The sequence below is a fragment of the Chanodichthys erythropterus genome, chromosome 18 (assembly GCF_024489055.1).
Source record: "Chanodichthys erythropterus isolate Z2021 chromosome 18, ASM2448905v1, whole genome shotgun sequence".
Lineage (NCBI taxonomy): Eukaryota > Metazoa > Chordata > Actinopteri > Cypriniformes > Xenocyprididae > Chanodichthys > Chanodichthys erythropterus.
In genome coordinates this window covers 13,101,402-13,117,483 of record NC_090238.1, presented here as the reverse complement: position 1 = coordinate 13,117,483, position 16,082 = coordinate 13,101,402, and the positions used below count along the sequence as shown (strand labels likewise).

The window sequence follows — 16,082 nt, the reverse complement described above, 5'->3', positions numbered from 1 at the left end:
AAAAGTTGGGGAAAGACATTTCAGTTATATCGATCAACTTCTGTATACGCAAAAGTACGACTGTACTGTATCTCTCACTGCCTCGCTTCTGTTTATGTCAGATTAAATATGGTTTCTGCTTTGACTAAACCTCTGTATGAGGACTACATAGCTTTAGATGACAGGGCCCTTTGGACCTATTATTCGTCTGGCCTGGTGAAAATGAGCAGCTCTGCTGTGTATTGAGTTTTAGTGAGCTCTCGGTTGGCCTGCTGAGGCAAGGAGTGAAATCTGATTATTCTACCTTGACAAGGTAAAGGTCATTATGGACAGGTTTGTATTTTCACCCTTGAGCTTCAATAATAGTCTGTGAATCCACAGAAATGAGAATGGACTGACTGCAGCTAAGAGCAAACAGAGCATGTTTATATGAAGTAAAGTCAAGTAATATGAACCGAGATCTCTGTGTCAAAATGTTACGGAAACAATAGCTAAAAACATATGTATATACAGTGGGATTCAGCATCAAATTGAAACCATAAATATTTGAATGACTAAGAAATATTAAATGTCAACATGTGGGCATCATGGTACAAAAGGTACAAACCTTTCACTCAAATTGTAGTTAATGTAATTTAAAATGCTAAATACAAGTCAATGTAAAACAGAAGCATTTTCACTTGCTGTCTTACATTTTTGGACCCCATTGTATAGATACATAGTGGATTTAACATTTAAAGCTCTCATTGTATATACAGACTTTTTTTTCTTTTCCTCTGCCAGGTTTAGAGAGAGAGAGAGAGAGAGCTTAAAGCTCTGCGGTTCTGATCCTTTGATTCTTGTGGACAGCACCCCCTCTGAGATAAACACATTGTGACTGTTACAAAGACTGGATTGTATCAAAAGCTGGCTAGTGTGCAGGAATAAAAAATATCCCTGGATTGTTACTATTTTATTAAAGATTAAAGCGATGTGAAAAGCTGTTCACACAGTAAGTGGTTTGAAACCAGACTATAAAATTAGGAGGACAAGAATAGGGGTAATATCAGTGTAGAGCCACTCTGTTTCTGAATTAAAATTCTCCAATGACCAAATCACTTTTGGAATGACATCTAAAGCTACTCAAATCCTAATATAAAATCTTAAAATAAATCATTTTGTCTTTCCTATAAAGTATATCTATATAGTATAATGAAAACACAAATAAATAGCACATAAATTTCAAATCACATTTTCTCAGATTTCTAGGTGCAAAGATCAAAGTGGGATTCCCAAAGGTGGAATTTCCTCATTTTAAGACTATAAATTTAGTTTAGAAGGTAAGGTAATCTAATTTAATAATTGGTGATCTTTACAACGGAACTGAATCAACAATTAATGGACTTTTTTCTTTTTAGAGCTGCTTTAAAGTGACAATTAACTCTGCTTGCATCATTAAATGATTTTCCTGTTATCACTGTAAAGCTGCTTTGAAAATCTGTATTGTATAAAGTGCTATATAAATAAAGGTGACTTGACTTAAAAAGCCTGGGCAATGGGCAGGTCCAAACAGTATTGCTAACTATCCTAACTAAAATTATTAAAAATCTAAATCAGTAACAAAATCACTAACATTTAAACTAAAATGAAAACGAAAATTGAAATTATAAAAAATAAAAGCTAAAAAAAAATATTACTAAGTACTATAATAGTATCACGGTTCATTTTCATGGACTTTTAGTTTGCTGTGTTTCTTTTGTCTAGTTTCCCATCACTTATGAGTTGTCATGGTTACTGATCTTAGTTCTCTTAAGTTCTCTTAGTTCAGCTGCATCTCCTTGTTAAAGGTTTAGTTCACCCAAAAATGAAAATAATGTCATTAATTACTCACCCTCATGTCGTTCTACACCCCTAAGACCTTCGTTCATCTTCAGAACACAAATTAATTTTTTTTTATTAAATCCGATGGCTCAGCGAGGCCTGCATAGACAGCAATGATACTTCTTCTCTCAAAATCCATAAAGGTACTAAAAACATATTTAAATCAGTTCATGTGAGTACAGTGGTTCAATATTAATATTATAAAGCGAAGAGAATATTTTTTTGTGCGGCAAAAAAACAAAATAATGACTTTTTAACAATATCTAGTGATGGCCAATTTCATAACACTGCTTCTTGAAGCTTCGGAGCTTTACGAATGAAATCCGTGGTTCGGAGTGCCAAAGTCATGTGATTTCAGCAGTTTGGCGGTTTGATTCGCGATCCAAATCACTGATTTGACTCAAACGTTTCATAACGCTCTGAAGTAGTGTTTGGATTTTTGTTTTTTTTGGCACACCTAAAATATTCTTGTCACTTTAGAATATTAATATTGAACCACTGTACTCACATAAACTGATTTAAATACGTTTTTAGTACCTTTATGGATCTTGAGAAAGCAAGTACCATTGCTGTCTATGCAGGCCTCACTGAGCCATCGGATTTAATCAAAAATATCTTAATTTGTGTTCTGAAGATGAACGAAGGTCTTAGGGGTGTAGAACGACATGATGGTGAGTAATAAATGACATTATTTTCATTTTTGGGTGAACTAACCCTTTAACCTTCTTTGTACCACTACTTTTGGTTCCTTTGGTTCCTCTGTTTATTGTCGATTATTGTTTGTGTTACATGTGCCTACCAGCCTTGTGAATTTTCTGAGTTTGTTTTATTATTCAATACCCTCGTATCTGAACCTTTTGACTCTTCTTCATCTTTGGACTTTTAAAGTTGTGACAAATAGTATATTCATAATACTAAACTAACACTGGTTCAAAAATAGAGATAATTTGGCAGATCGGATATTTCAACATTCTTAAAAATAAACAACAAATAAAGAGTGACAATAAAAATAAATAGCTTACAATTGAACAGAAAACAGAATTTAACAGACAGAAAAGTCCTTGTAATTGAAGAATCACCCATCAATATAAACATCACAGCCCTGGCAAATGTGGCATGGCTTGGCAAATTCCAGGCCACTTCCTACACAGTGCCCAGCAGTCTGATTACATTCTTTGCCTACTTATGGCAGAATACCCTTGCAGCTGCAGGGCGAGATGGTATTTTGGACCTGTGACATTGTGGATGTTGGTTAGCATTCAACTCTTTGCCTCGAGGCTTGCTCTGCCTATGCAAATCTGCTTAATCAATGCAGGATATTTACCATGGCTCTGCTCAAAGATAACTGACAGCCTGGGTGAGCCGATCCAGTGTCCTGCTGGGTACAGAAAGCAGGAGGGAACTACAGAGCAGAAGAGGCCAGCATCTCAATTCAAATTTGGTTATTCTGGAAACCCTACGGATGTTTATAAAAAAAAACAAGATATGGTCTTTTCGGGAATGTGATTACACAGGGTCTACTCAAAGCCTTCTAATATCAAAAATGCTTTGCATCAAAGGACAAACGGGGCGTAAACGGATGGGGGATAATTTGAAAAGCTGTCTATCAGTGCACAAACCGAACAAAGTTCTCTACTGCTCATGTGCATGCAAGATTTCATTTGAGGTGACTGATGTCCTTGAAAAATGTGGCTTAGTTGCTCTACATATATTTACTATAAATAGGCGGAGCTATTGACAGGCGTGTTGGGTGAAGACTTGATAGGAAGAGCTGATATCACATTATGTGGCTGTATAGGCAAATTCAGCTGCATGGAAGAATAAATGGATTCAACAGTCACCGCTGACAGTAAGGGCACAAAAATTGCCACAGAACACTTTTCCTTGCCATTCACATCTCAAAATATAGCAAGAATGTGACCAATTAAATCTAAAACAGCATGCTCATTTTGAATTCAACAAAGAATGCTATATATTTTGACTCAAACACCCTTGTTTTTAACATACTTAGCAAAATGGCACTACTAGCAGGATTTGGGAAAAAAAAAAAAAAAAACTCTTTAAGAGCTAAAAGGGGTCACACGCCAAATTCATTGCACTTTTCTTCACCTTAAATTGCTGTGCTGACAGCCTTGCATGAATTAGTGACTTAATACGAAGCATTTTTTGTAAGTATAAACATTTCTGAGGTGTAAAAGCTTAATAGTCTCAGCGCTTGATGAAAAGCTTCACAAATTTAGTGCTGCTGACCCGCAGACCCCCAAATTACCTATTTCTATTGATTCATTTCATTCCATTTGGCTTGTCTCGCAGGGTGATTTAATTGAGGTCAGAGAGCAGCTTGTGAACAATACAAGACATTTCATTATTAACACCGAAAGAAGTGCAGTATGAACACACGGACAGACTTAAATACATTAATACTGAAAGCTTATTATCAAGTAATGTACAGCACAGCTAAACCTGCCATCTTTACTGAGGCTAAACTGTTTAAAATTGTTAAAATGTGTCAAATATTTAAAAAATACAGAGTGGAAAAGAGTTCTCTCATACACATGACTGGTATCAAAATGTTCGATGCTGAAAAATCTGATTTATTCATTTTTTTTAATGATTGCGTAGCCTGTAATCTGCGAGAGTACAGCAAAGTTGAAAAGCACATAGCAGTGGATCAGCGTATCCTTTGCCAAAAGCCTGTGCATGTAAATCCTGTAGATATAGGAGCAAGTGTGTGATTTACGGTCCAAACAGAAGGCAGATCTTTCATTTCACAGGAGCCCCTCAGTTCTAATCGATTATACAGCACCAAGGAAAGTGCTGACACTGGAATAATCTATGAGATTTAGGAAGTTCCTCTTGTCTCGTTTTTATGCCTCTTTTTGATTTAAGATGTGGTATGGTCAACATGTTTGATCCTGAGATTTAGCATGGATGACTGGGAACTGAGATATGTCACAATCAGTGAAAACAAAAGTAATTCTGTCACAATCACTGGGAAATTAACTTATTCTGATGTCACAATCAGTGGGAACAGAACTAATTCTGATGTCACAATCGGTGGGAACAGAACTAATTCTGATGTCACAATTAGTGGGATAAGAACTAATTCTGATGTCACAATCAGTGGGAACAGAACTAATTCTGATGTCACAATCAGTGGGAACAGAACTAATTCTGATGTCACAATTAGTGGGATAAGAACTAATTCTGATGTCACAATCAGTGGGAACAAAACTAATTCTGATGTCACAATCAGTGGGAACAAAACTAATTCCGATGTCACAATCAGTGGGAACAGAACTAATTCTGATGTCACAATCAGTGGGAACAGAACTAATTCTGATGTCACAATCAGTGGGAACAGAACTAATTCTGATGTCACAATTAGTGGGATAAGAACTAATTCTGATGTCACAATCAGTGGGAACAGAACTAATTCTGATGTCACAATCAGTGGGAACAAAACTAATTCTGATGTTACAATCAGTGGGAACAAAACTAATTCTGATGTCACAATCAGTGGGAACAGAACTACTTCTGATGTCACAATCAGTAGGAAAAGAACTCATTCTGATGTTACAATCGGTGGGAACAGAACTAATTCTGATGTCACAATTAGTGGGATAAGAACTAATTCTGATGTCACAATCAGTGGGAACAAAACTAATTCTGATGTCACAATCAGTGGGATAAGAACTAATTCTGATGTCACAATCAGTGGGATAAGAACTAATTCTGATGTCACAATCAGTGGGAACAGAACTAATTCTGATGTCACAATCAGTGGGATAAGAACTAATTCTGATGTCACAATCAGTGGGAACAGAACTAATTCTGATGTCACAATCAGTGGGAACAAAACTAATTCTGATGTCACAATCAGTGGGAATAGAACTAATTCTGATGTCACAATCAGTAGGAAAAGAACTCATTCTTTTGTTACAATCGGTGGGAACAGAACTAATTCTGATGTCACAATCAGTGGGAACAGAACTAATTCTGATGTCACAATCAGTGGGAACAGAACTAATTCTGATGTCACAATCAGTGGGAATAGAACTAATTCTGATGTCACAATTAGTGGGATAAGAACTAATTCTGATGTCACAATCAGTGGGAACAGAACTAATTCTGATGTCACAATCAGTGGGAACAGAGCAAATGATCAAAGCTAATGCTGATGTCATAATGAGCTGAAGGAAACATTTTTCCATCTAAAAAATAAAATAGTCTCTAAATGCAAAACATTGCAGAGAAAGTTTAATTGTTTTGGTTTAACAACATTTGAATCACACTGATATAAATACAGTGCGATCACAGCTCTCATGTCTAGAGCATGCAGGTAACACATTGGCGATTAATTAAATGGATGAGACAGTCTGATTTAGCTAACCAAACAGTTCTAATTAAATGAGCTTTTCAATTAAATCATTTCCAGTAGTAAGACAGAGCAGAATGGTGAATCAGAAATAGCTCGCATCACAGCATATATTCTTTCCAAATCACACTCTTGTTTGCATGTGGGAGGCGTGGAGTTTCTCACCTACATGGGGAAATACTGTAAATTTCTGTCATTGTAGCTTGAATAAAATATGTTCTGTTTTGAAAAAAGTTTGCAAACAAAGCATTTTTAGAGTCAATTTAGACAAAGTAGAATGGAGTAAGTTGAGCCACTTTTTAAAAGGTGAGTAAGGAGGGGTGTCATGTCAAAAGGTACTGCAAGATAAATCAATTTTGAATAAAACTATGAACACAGATGAGAAGGAATCATTATCATTGATTTAATAATGCATGGCTAATCTTTAGCAAATTCCTCAACATACATGATATACATTACCATTCAAAGGTCTGGGGTCAGAAAGATTTCTTTTTTTTTTTAATGAAGTTAATACTTTTATTCAGCAGGGATGCAATAAATTGATCAAAAGTGACAGTAAAATAATTTCAAATAATTCTTTTGAACTTTCTATTCTATTCAAGAATCCTGAAAGAAATGTATCTTGGTTTACACAAAATTATTAAGCAGCACAACTGTTTTCAACATTAACAATAATAAGAAATGTTTCTTGAGCAGCAAATCAGCATATTAGAATGATTTCTGAAACATCATGTGACACTGAAGACTGGAGTAATGATGCTGAAAATACACCTTTGCCATCACAGGAATGAATCACATTTAAAAATATACTAAAATAGAAAACAGTTCTTTAAATTGTAATAATATTTCACTATATTACTGCTCATACTGCATTTTTTTTTATCAAATAAATGCTGCCTTCGTGAGCGTAAGAGAATTCAGTTACAGACCCCAAACTTTTGAATTATAATGTAGTTTATTCCTGCTAAATTTGCTTTGACATACAAAACAACCTTTATTCTTTTTGTCTAAAAAGAAAACACACTGGCATCTGTATATGATGGGAACTATATAAATATAAGGACCATCTAAATATGGTCACACAGCAATACACTGTGCTTACTAACAGCTTGCTATAGATTAAGAGGCAGAGTTTACCCAAGACACATCTTATCTCACTATTCCCTTTATTACGACAAATAGACCTGAAAATGAATGCTAAACAACTGCATGACTAAAAGTGCTCTAGCCATGACTGTGTCTCAAACCTCTTCAAGAAGTGATCAGCAGTTAAGATAACAGTTCCACTTACTATGCAATTAAGATAAAAGAAAAATATCTATCTAGTCTTTTTTAGTCCCTATGAACACCCAAATGATTCCATGTCGCTTCAAAAAAGGATCCTGACAAAAGCAGACATTAAAACAAAAGTTTGCTGACTCTGGTCTTCAGATAATCATCTCCTTTCATCTCTCCTGTGGGTTTCTCTGGCCTTGATGCTATCGTGTCTATCTCCACTTTGGCAGTACAAGGAGTGAACAGCTTGTATTACAAACTGAATCAATAAGAAGGGAGAAGATCGGTTTCAGAATGATTCAGAGAGTTCCACCCCTCTGATGACAGCCATTTGACATCTTATCGCACATTGTGTTTTCTCCAAGAAAAAGGCCTGTGCGATTACAGGGGCGTATCTATAGGATGAGAGGACATAGCCCAAAGACAAAAACGAATGATCTTCTACTGAAAGAATAAAATATTTCATCAGTTTATCAATTTGAGTGCACTTTGATATGAATATATAAATGGTAAGATCAACTATATGTGGACTACAGATCCAGTATCTGTGTTTAAGTACATTTATTCAGATATTGTTTTAAAATTCAAGATATTTTATTTAACATTTATTCTTGTAGCTGAATGAATATGTCAATGCCTCCTTCACCGAACATCTTTTCATTTCTATTTCTCTCTTTGAATTTCACCTGGCTATTGATTTACAGATCTTTCTAAGCTCACTTTGCTCACTACCTCTTTGCACCATGGCCTGCAGCAAGGACTTAGTCCAGAACACTTCATTTTGTTTTGTACTCATGACTTTTTTTTTGTGCTGCACAGCAAACTATAATCGTCCTGAGCTAACGCTAGAGCTTTCAAACAGCCGCCGTTCATCTTCCTGTTTACACGGGAATGGTCTCGCTCCTTATCTTTAATCACTTTCTGGCTGAGGAGGGCAAGGTCGCATGGGACCTTATGACAAACTATCTCCCTGAGCACTCCTCTTTGTGTCCTCGCTAAAATTAGAAAGCAATACACAGTTTGTTTCAATTATAGATTCAAATCTAAAGTGGTGTCCTTTATTGTGCCGTGCCTTTATAATTTGAAGAGGGGATGGAAACGGTCTTGGGAGATAGAGAGGTGGTAATGTCTGGAGAAGACGAAAATGATACAGGCAGAAGACGGAGCAATGGCACAGGAGCACTGGGTTCAGACAGCATGTACGAGCCTGATTTCATTACCCAGGCACCTTGATATTAGAATATGAGGAATCTGTTCTCATGAGAAGATGATTTTTTTTGGTTCCCCTAAATATTTTATTCAGATTTTATTTGTACAGCGCCTTCCATGCATGAAATGTGCTTTAGAGAACATAGTATAAAAAGAGATAAAAAAGAAAGTATAAAAACTGGGGATAACAATTTAATTTTTTTTTAAATATTTTCAATCATAATCAAATGAATATCTGATCAAATTAATTTAAATTATTTATAAAATAATATTTTAATTGACTTAAAGAATTATTATTTTTATAAATTATTTATCAGGTGTTAACAAAGAACATTTTTAAAATGAAAATGGTATTTATAATTTACTAATATGATCAGTAAATTATGGCAACATTTCTTTTTACATTACTTGAACTAAAAAAAAAACTTCATATAAAAAGTTATATTAGATTTAACTCGTTATTTTAAGTCAGTATAAAATAATTTAAGTTGAAATGACTTGTACAGCCAATTTGATTATACCTAATTTCAAAAGCATTCACGTCACCAGCAAAAATGCTCGATTTGGGTGCTTGACAAAAGAAATAATAAAAAACAGAAAAAAAGCACACCAAGGGCCAGATTTACTAACAGCTTGTGCCAGAGCAAACCTTTGGTGTTAAAAAACTACTGTCAAGATATCCTGAAGACACACAGTGAAAAATTAGCACTGAAAAGGTGTGTGGACAGAGTTATTTTTGCAGCTAACCTTAATGCATATGCATTCGTAGGAGTTTACCTTCCAGACACAGAATCTATGGGAGGCGAGAATTTGCAAGGATGATTTACTAAGGTTTGCACTAGTCAATTTACTGGTATTTGCACCATTATTTACCGCCTAAAAAAGGATGTCTTATACCAGATGCTAATTTAGCTATCAATCTCTTGGTAGATTGCATTGGTCATTATGGAAATGATGTGACTGCGTCCGTGTTATTTAATTTGCACGTCATCAGTAGATCACATGCAGAACTTTCCACTCCCATCGGTGCTTTTTTGTTATTGCACTCTCACACTAATTTGCCCTGTTCAGTAAACCTGGCCTCCTAAAATGCAAAAATCGGTCATGCGATCCTTGATTAATCACCTGTTAGTATAAAGGCTTGTTGCTTAAATTTTTTAATTGTCTGATGGAAAGCCTGCATGCTCAAAATGTTACCTGTATGAGAGTCTGTTATAAAATTTTTGCTTTTTTGGAGCCTTGGTGTGCCGACTTTTTTTCTGTACTTAATTTGAGTTTTTCCAGTTGTAATAGGTGGAAATAGTTAATTTATATTTTCAGCAAGTGAAATAATGTTCTATTTTCTATTAAAACTTCATATTCATTGGATTAAAGTATTGCTGTGATCATGTACATCCACAAAAAGTGCTTTTAAATATCTATTACCAAATTACACAGGGAATTAGGTGCAATAAAGAGGAGAATCTTAGTTGAAATGCAGCCTAAATGCTACTGCTATTGTTATGCAAACATGTCTGTTCCCAGTAACGTCCCTTTGTTACTTTTTATCCAGTATCACGCCTCAAGAGGAAATAAACTGGAGTATAGTGAAACTGGATTCACATTTCAATACACTACCGTGGCCAGGAGATTGGACTAGCATCATCTACCCAAGGAGCGCCTTGATACGGCTCCCATAGCTTTGGCCCTTTTAACTATGGCTGCCACGCATTTCAATAAATCAAGGCCGCCGTCTCTTAGGGATAGCGGCGTCTGCCCACGCGTAATATCCCGTTCCCACGTGGCTCGTCAGCACCTTCTGAAACGTATCAGTCCTCTGCACCACAGCCTTCTGTCGGCCGCCTCCAACCTCCATATAATTGGATTCTAAACACAACTCAGGAGAAATATTAGTCTTTATTGTGGTAGTGCAGCAACTCCCGTTGCTGACAGTATTTTTTCTGTCTCAGTGGATCATGCGGTTAACCCCTGAACTGTCTGCCAGCTCTCATGCAGAAGAAAATGTATGGCTTTTAGTTTAGATTTAAAGCATGCTGGGCACACCTTAGCACATTGTTTTTTTTTTTTTTTTTTTAACTTATTATGCATATCTAGTATACAATATATTTGTTTATGTATTTTTGTTTAAACTTTTTCATTTAGATTTAAGCTAAAATCTCTTCAGTTACGTGATAATTAGAAGCTGCAGTCCAAAACGGCTAAGCCTCTATTAACTCTACACTTCATTCATGAGGAAGCTATTAATATGCAAAAAATATCCATTAGTTGTTCCCATTGTGGACAATTACGAGGGTCCCAGTGCGGCGGCTTAATTAAATCCGAAAAAAATCATGTTGTTTCTGTGAGGTACATCACAACATTGCAGTAATTTGTTTGTTTCTCGACATGTCCTCCCAGCAACAACACAGCAAGAGATGCTAGCTGCTGTGCACAGCAGATGCACGGTGACAGATAACAGTCCCTGGAATTGGCCACATACGTGTCTTACATAGATTCAGTGTTTTACAACTTATAAACAGACACAGTTAATACTTATCAAGAGCCATCCACATTCACTGTGCTAAATAAGAATCTGAGCATTCAGTAGTGATTAATCTCTAAATCTAATTAAGCAGGCTTTTAAATCATTAAATTGCATTATAGGGATAGTTCACATCAAAATAATAAATTCTGCTGTCATTTACTTACACACAAGTTGTTGCAAACCTGCATGACTCTTTCTTTCTTCTATGGAACACAAAAGGAGAAATATGAATAAAGTTCTGGTCGCTCTTTTCAATGCAATTACAATTAATTTTGACTGAAGCTTTGAAACTTTCAAAAAAGTATGTAAAAGCACCATGAAAGTAGTCCATATAATATGATTATAAGCCATATAATGGTTTGTATGACAAACAATCTTTTATTTAAGTCATTCATTAATAATGTTGACCTCCAGTGGGTTGTTAATCAATGTGACTATATCATTTAACCATTGAGTTGAACTTGAGGACCAGCTCAGTTCAAGAACAAATGATTCACACTGAGGGGCTGTTTACACGACACCGGTTACAACTAAAAATGGAAAACTATTTATGTGTTTTGGCCATTTATTTACATGACAACTGCGTTTTGGTGGCCAAAACGTGAAAATGCAAACTTTTGAAAATCTGAATCTGTGAAATGGTGACGGCATGCACATGCATATTACGTGTTTAGTCTGTCCATCTTATTTGTCAACACGGAATTAAGGTATTTCTGTGAATGTGCGAGACTTCCGATCTGTTTTTTACTGATTTTTTTAAAAGTGTAGAGTGTTGTTGCCATGCCGTCATTTTACGCCGGACTACTTCACAAACGAGGGTCAATTCAACACTGGCTTTGCACAAAAGATTAACATGCTAGTTAATGAGGTGAATCAACTCCACAGCAACAACATAAATTTATCCACTAACCATTCAGAAACGTCCAGTTACATTCTAAAAGTTGTAACTTCTTCCTGAGTCTCTCCATCAGTGTCCAATGAACAATTGCCAATGAACAATGTAAGGCTGAACATCGTTAATGACAATCGTCATTTTGGCTGTGTGAGATTCTCCAGCTTTGTTGTTGTTGAGCAACAGAAGTGCAAGCTGTTAAAGCTCCGCCCTCTTTTGGAAAGCGGCCAAGAGCAGCAGCTCATTTGCATTTAAAGGGACACACACAAAAACTGTGTGTTTTTACTCACACCCAAATAGGGGCAAATTTGACAATTTTGACAAATTTGATGATCTGTGAGGTATTTTGAGCTGAAATCGCGTAAACGATTGGCCCTCTGGCTTGTCAATCACTGCCGTGACGTTCCTTGTGAGAGACGAGTGCGGCTGCGCGCTCCAGTAACTTTCCACACTCCACAGGCGCTGCATGCGATGTTTTTGTCAGGAGACAGGAGTAACAACTGCAGATTATGAGTTACCTGCGGTGAGTCTGACATAATGAATCCACTAACACGATACAGCGAATGCCGGTGGTAAACACTCGTGTTCCAATACGAGTGTTTACGAGTTTTGGGAGGCGTTCTTTTGAAATGAGCTGTGAAGGAAGGGGGCAGTTCTTACGCATGCTCTCATTCCAAAAACTCAGTAACAGTCTTTGGATTCTCAGTTGACGAAAAAATCCTCTCTATAACCTTTAAATACATAGATTTTTTTATTTTTTATTTATTTATTTATTTAGTCATTTGTGAGCATATAAAATAATTCCATTTTTTTTTTCTTGTGTTTCACGCAGTTTGGAAAGGTTTTCATTTTTTGAGAGAACTATTCCTTAAAAATATAGCAAGTCCGTTTTAAAAAATTGCCTCAAATAAAACTTTTACAATTAAATTAATGTCTCCTATTCAGTCACTTTTTTAAACACTGACGTTAATCTTTACAACATCTTTACAACAAGCACATCAAACCCTGTCTTACTCCATTATGCTCTTATATACGGTATAAGCTAAAACATTAACAAAATCAACACTACCATAATAAGCATTTCCATCCTAATTCCCAGCACATTAAATCGTTCTGCAGGGGATCCTGTTTAAAGCAAATGAGCACTTATGACAACATGGCTGAAAGTGGGCTAATTCGAAGAGAAAATCCTTTGCCGTGTCTCACTAAGGGTTTGATCCCCTCTGGCACACAGCTCTTTAATGTACTACACATCAGCAGTACAGCAAAGTAAAAGGATTTGGTGATTTTGGATTGGAACGACCATAACCACCCCAAATCCCTCCTATTAGAGGCCAAAGGGAAGTACGAGACCAAATGTAGTCCCTCAAGCTTCTGCAGACACAAAAAATGAAATGAATATCATCATCCCACCCCTCTGATATGAAAATGTGTGCAGCTCAATTAACCTACCTTACATCAATAATTCAGATGCCCAGAGGAAAACACACCCCTTATATGTGAGGTTTATCATCGAACAATCTCAGATACATTAATGAAATAAAGATTGCCCTCGAGATAAAGAAAAAGTCAATTTTACAAACTTCTTCCACATCAAATCATGCTACAACCTAGCTGAGACTTCTTTTAAACATGATCAGATATTCAATTCCCTTTTATAAAAAATCAACATGTTTTGTGCTTCTAATATGCTAAAGCTAACTACCTCATAATGCTAAGCTGTTCTTCTGTCATTCAAAGCCAAGAAATCACATAATGCTATATGTTTTCTGTTTCTACACCTATCCTAAACATGATTAAAACAAGAAAAACCCTTCCTTGTTATGTCTCTCAAGACTTCTCTTCCAGTCGAACTTCTTTGAAGAACAGCAGCACGTACTTAAGCAAACCTCGAAAGAGTTCTCAACTGAGATCCACACAAGCCCGGCTTCTCTTCGTCTCTACAGCCCTGGTCTTAATTAAACTGAATAAAACACGTAGACCTTGTTCCAGTTCGACGCAAATGCAAATGACTTAAAAATAGATCTCTCATCCCAGCACAATGCATGTAGGGATTGCATTCACAATTAAATTACTTCCCCAACTGTAACAGACCACTTGTTTACTGATCCTGTTTGCACAAATTAAGATGAGAAGGCAAACATGACCTCCAGCCTGTTGACCTACTAGACTGATTGGAATTAATGAGTATCCTCCTGCCAATTCCGCTCAAGTACCCACAATCCTCCATTCATCCTCAAGATTGTGAAAGAGGGCTGTATTCGTTCTTCATTCTCATTTCAAACTCATCTCTCGACAACGTACCGCCAATTTTTGGTTAATATAAAAACCATTTTGATGATTGGTTCTTTGAGTTTTGGCCATATGATATTGTTATTTTTTTTTAGATATTTTGTTATCACCGAGTGACTAAAGAAATAAAAAAAAAAGAATTAAACAGAAAAATAGGCTATTCACTGCAACACAAGTCTTAACAGAGCAATGGTGACAAAAATTAGTCCAAAGATGGGCCAATGTGCGTGGGATGGGGATTTATAAAATGAATACATAAATAAACATGTTAGAAATGACTGTGGGTGTATCATTATCTATTTCCAAAAGCTTAATTCCAGTCATGTTAGGTGACGCCAACAAAATGACTCACCCTAATACCATCACATGCCTTTCACCCTTTCGTGCGCAATATGCAACTGTGACTGTTTCATTAGATCAGATAACAATCCATGGTTGTGTTTTCTTGAACGTCTATTAGCTTCATAAGCCAAACAGGACCCACAGCAGTGCTGTTTTCAAGAGTGCGTCAGAAAGAATTGTTTTATTCTCAAGCATGGCTCTGCTCCAGGCAGACGCACGCCCTCTTGTTACCACAGCATTTGCGTGTGTTTTGCCTGTTTGTGCTCAGATTGAAATGCGGTCTAATGCTTCGCTGAGCATCTACAGTTTCCAGCTAAATTCAGACATGATCATCTTCAGCCTTAATGTTACTGGAAATTTCCATCTCTGTGGTTCTCTGCGCATCTGTAGGAGATTCTTGAAGACCACAGGTCTGAATTTGGGGTGAAAGTAGCTCATGTTTAGGATGTGCTCACTTTCTTAACAGAGATCCTTGTATCTTGTGACCCGAAGGCAGAAAAGAACTGTCATTTGACATATTTCACTGATATGATGACAGTAAAAGCACAATGTGCATGACAAACAACACTGACAACAATGGTAATATATACACTCTAAAAAATGCTGGGTTAAAAACAACCCAAGTTGGGTTGAAAATGGACAAACCCAGCAATTGGGTTGTTTTAACCCAGCAGTTGGGTTAAATGTTTGCCCAACCTGCTGGGTATTTTTATTTAACCCAACTATTGTTTGAAAATTACTATATGGCTGACTTAAAATGAATCTAAAATGAAATTAAAATGTTAATTTATTAAACATATTAATAAATGTTCATTTTCAAGATATTTGGGTTCATATTAAGTAAGCAACTGTAATTTGTAAACAATAGTTGAGTTAAGTAAAACTACCCAGCAGGTTGGGCAAACATTTAACCCAACTGCTGGGTTAAAGCAACCCAATCGCTGGGTTTGTCCATTTTCAACCCAACTTGGGTTGTTTTTAACCCAGCATTTTTTAGAGTGTATATATTGTGTTTTCTCTGAGTTACTGTGAACTGAGGCAATTAACAATTGATTTTCTACTAATTTAATTACCTAAATTAATGTACTATTTTAATTCAACAAATGCGCTGAGTAGGAAGAACACATTTGTAGCTCCAATTCTCTTAGCATTAGTCAGTCGTAAACTTTCTTTATGCAGTCAACTGTGGGGGCTTCATGATTACAAATGTCTCTTGCCAAAATGTGTCTCAGACACAGAGGAGACTGATGGCTTTAATATCACTTCCACCAGCTCAATTTGTACCAGGATGCCTATGAAATGGCCAGTCTAATCGCATTTCGCCAAACCAC

General features: G+C 36.2%; 1 protein-coding gene across 2 annotated transcripts in view; it reads right to left on the bottom strand.

Annotated features, from left to right (window-relative positions):
- nrxn3a (neurexin 3a) overlaps positions 1 to 16,082 on the bottom strand; it is a 362,007-nt gene that overhangs the window by 17,431 nt on the left and 328,494 nt on the right. Inside the window, exon 16 of one of the 2 annotated variants that reach the window (XM_067366786.1) lies at positions 12,057 to 12,059. The exons of the other annotated variant lie outside the window; for it this stretch is intronic. Coding sequence (XP_067222887.1) covers positions 12,057 to 12,059 — 3 coding nt within the window. The remainder of the gene's footprint in view (positions 1 to 12,056; positions 12,060 to 16,082) is intronic. 2 annotated transcript variants of the gene reach the window in all.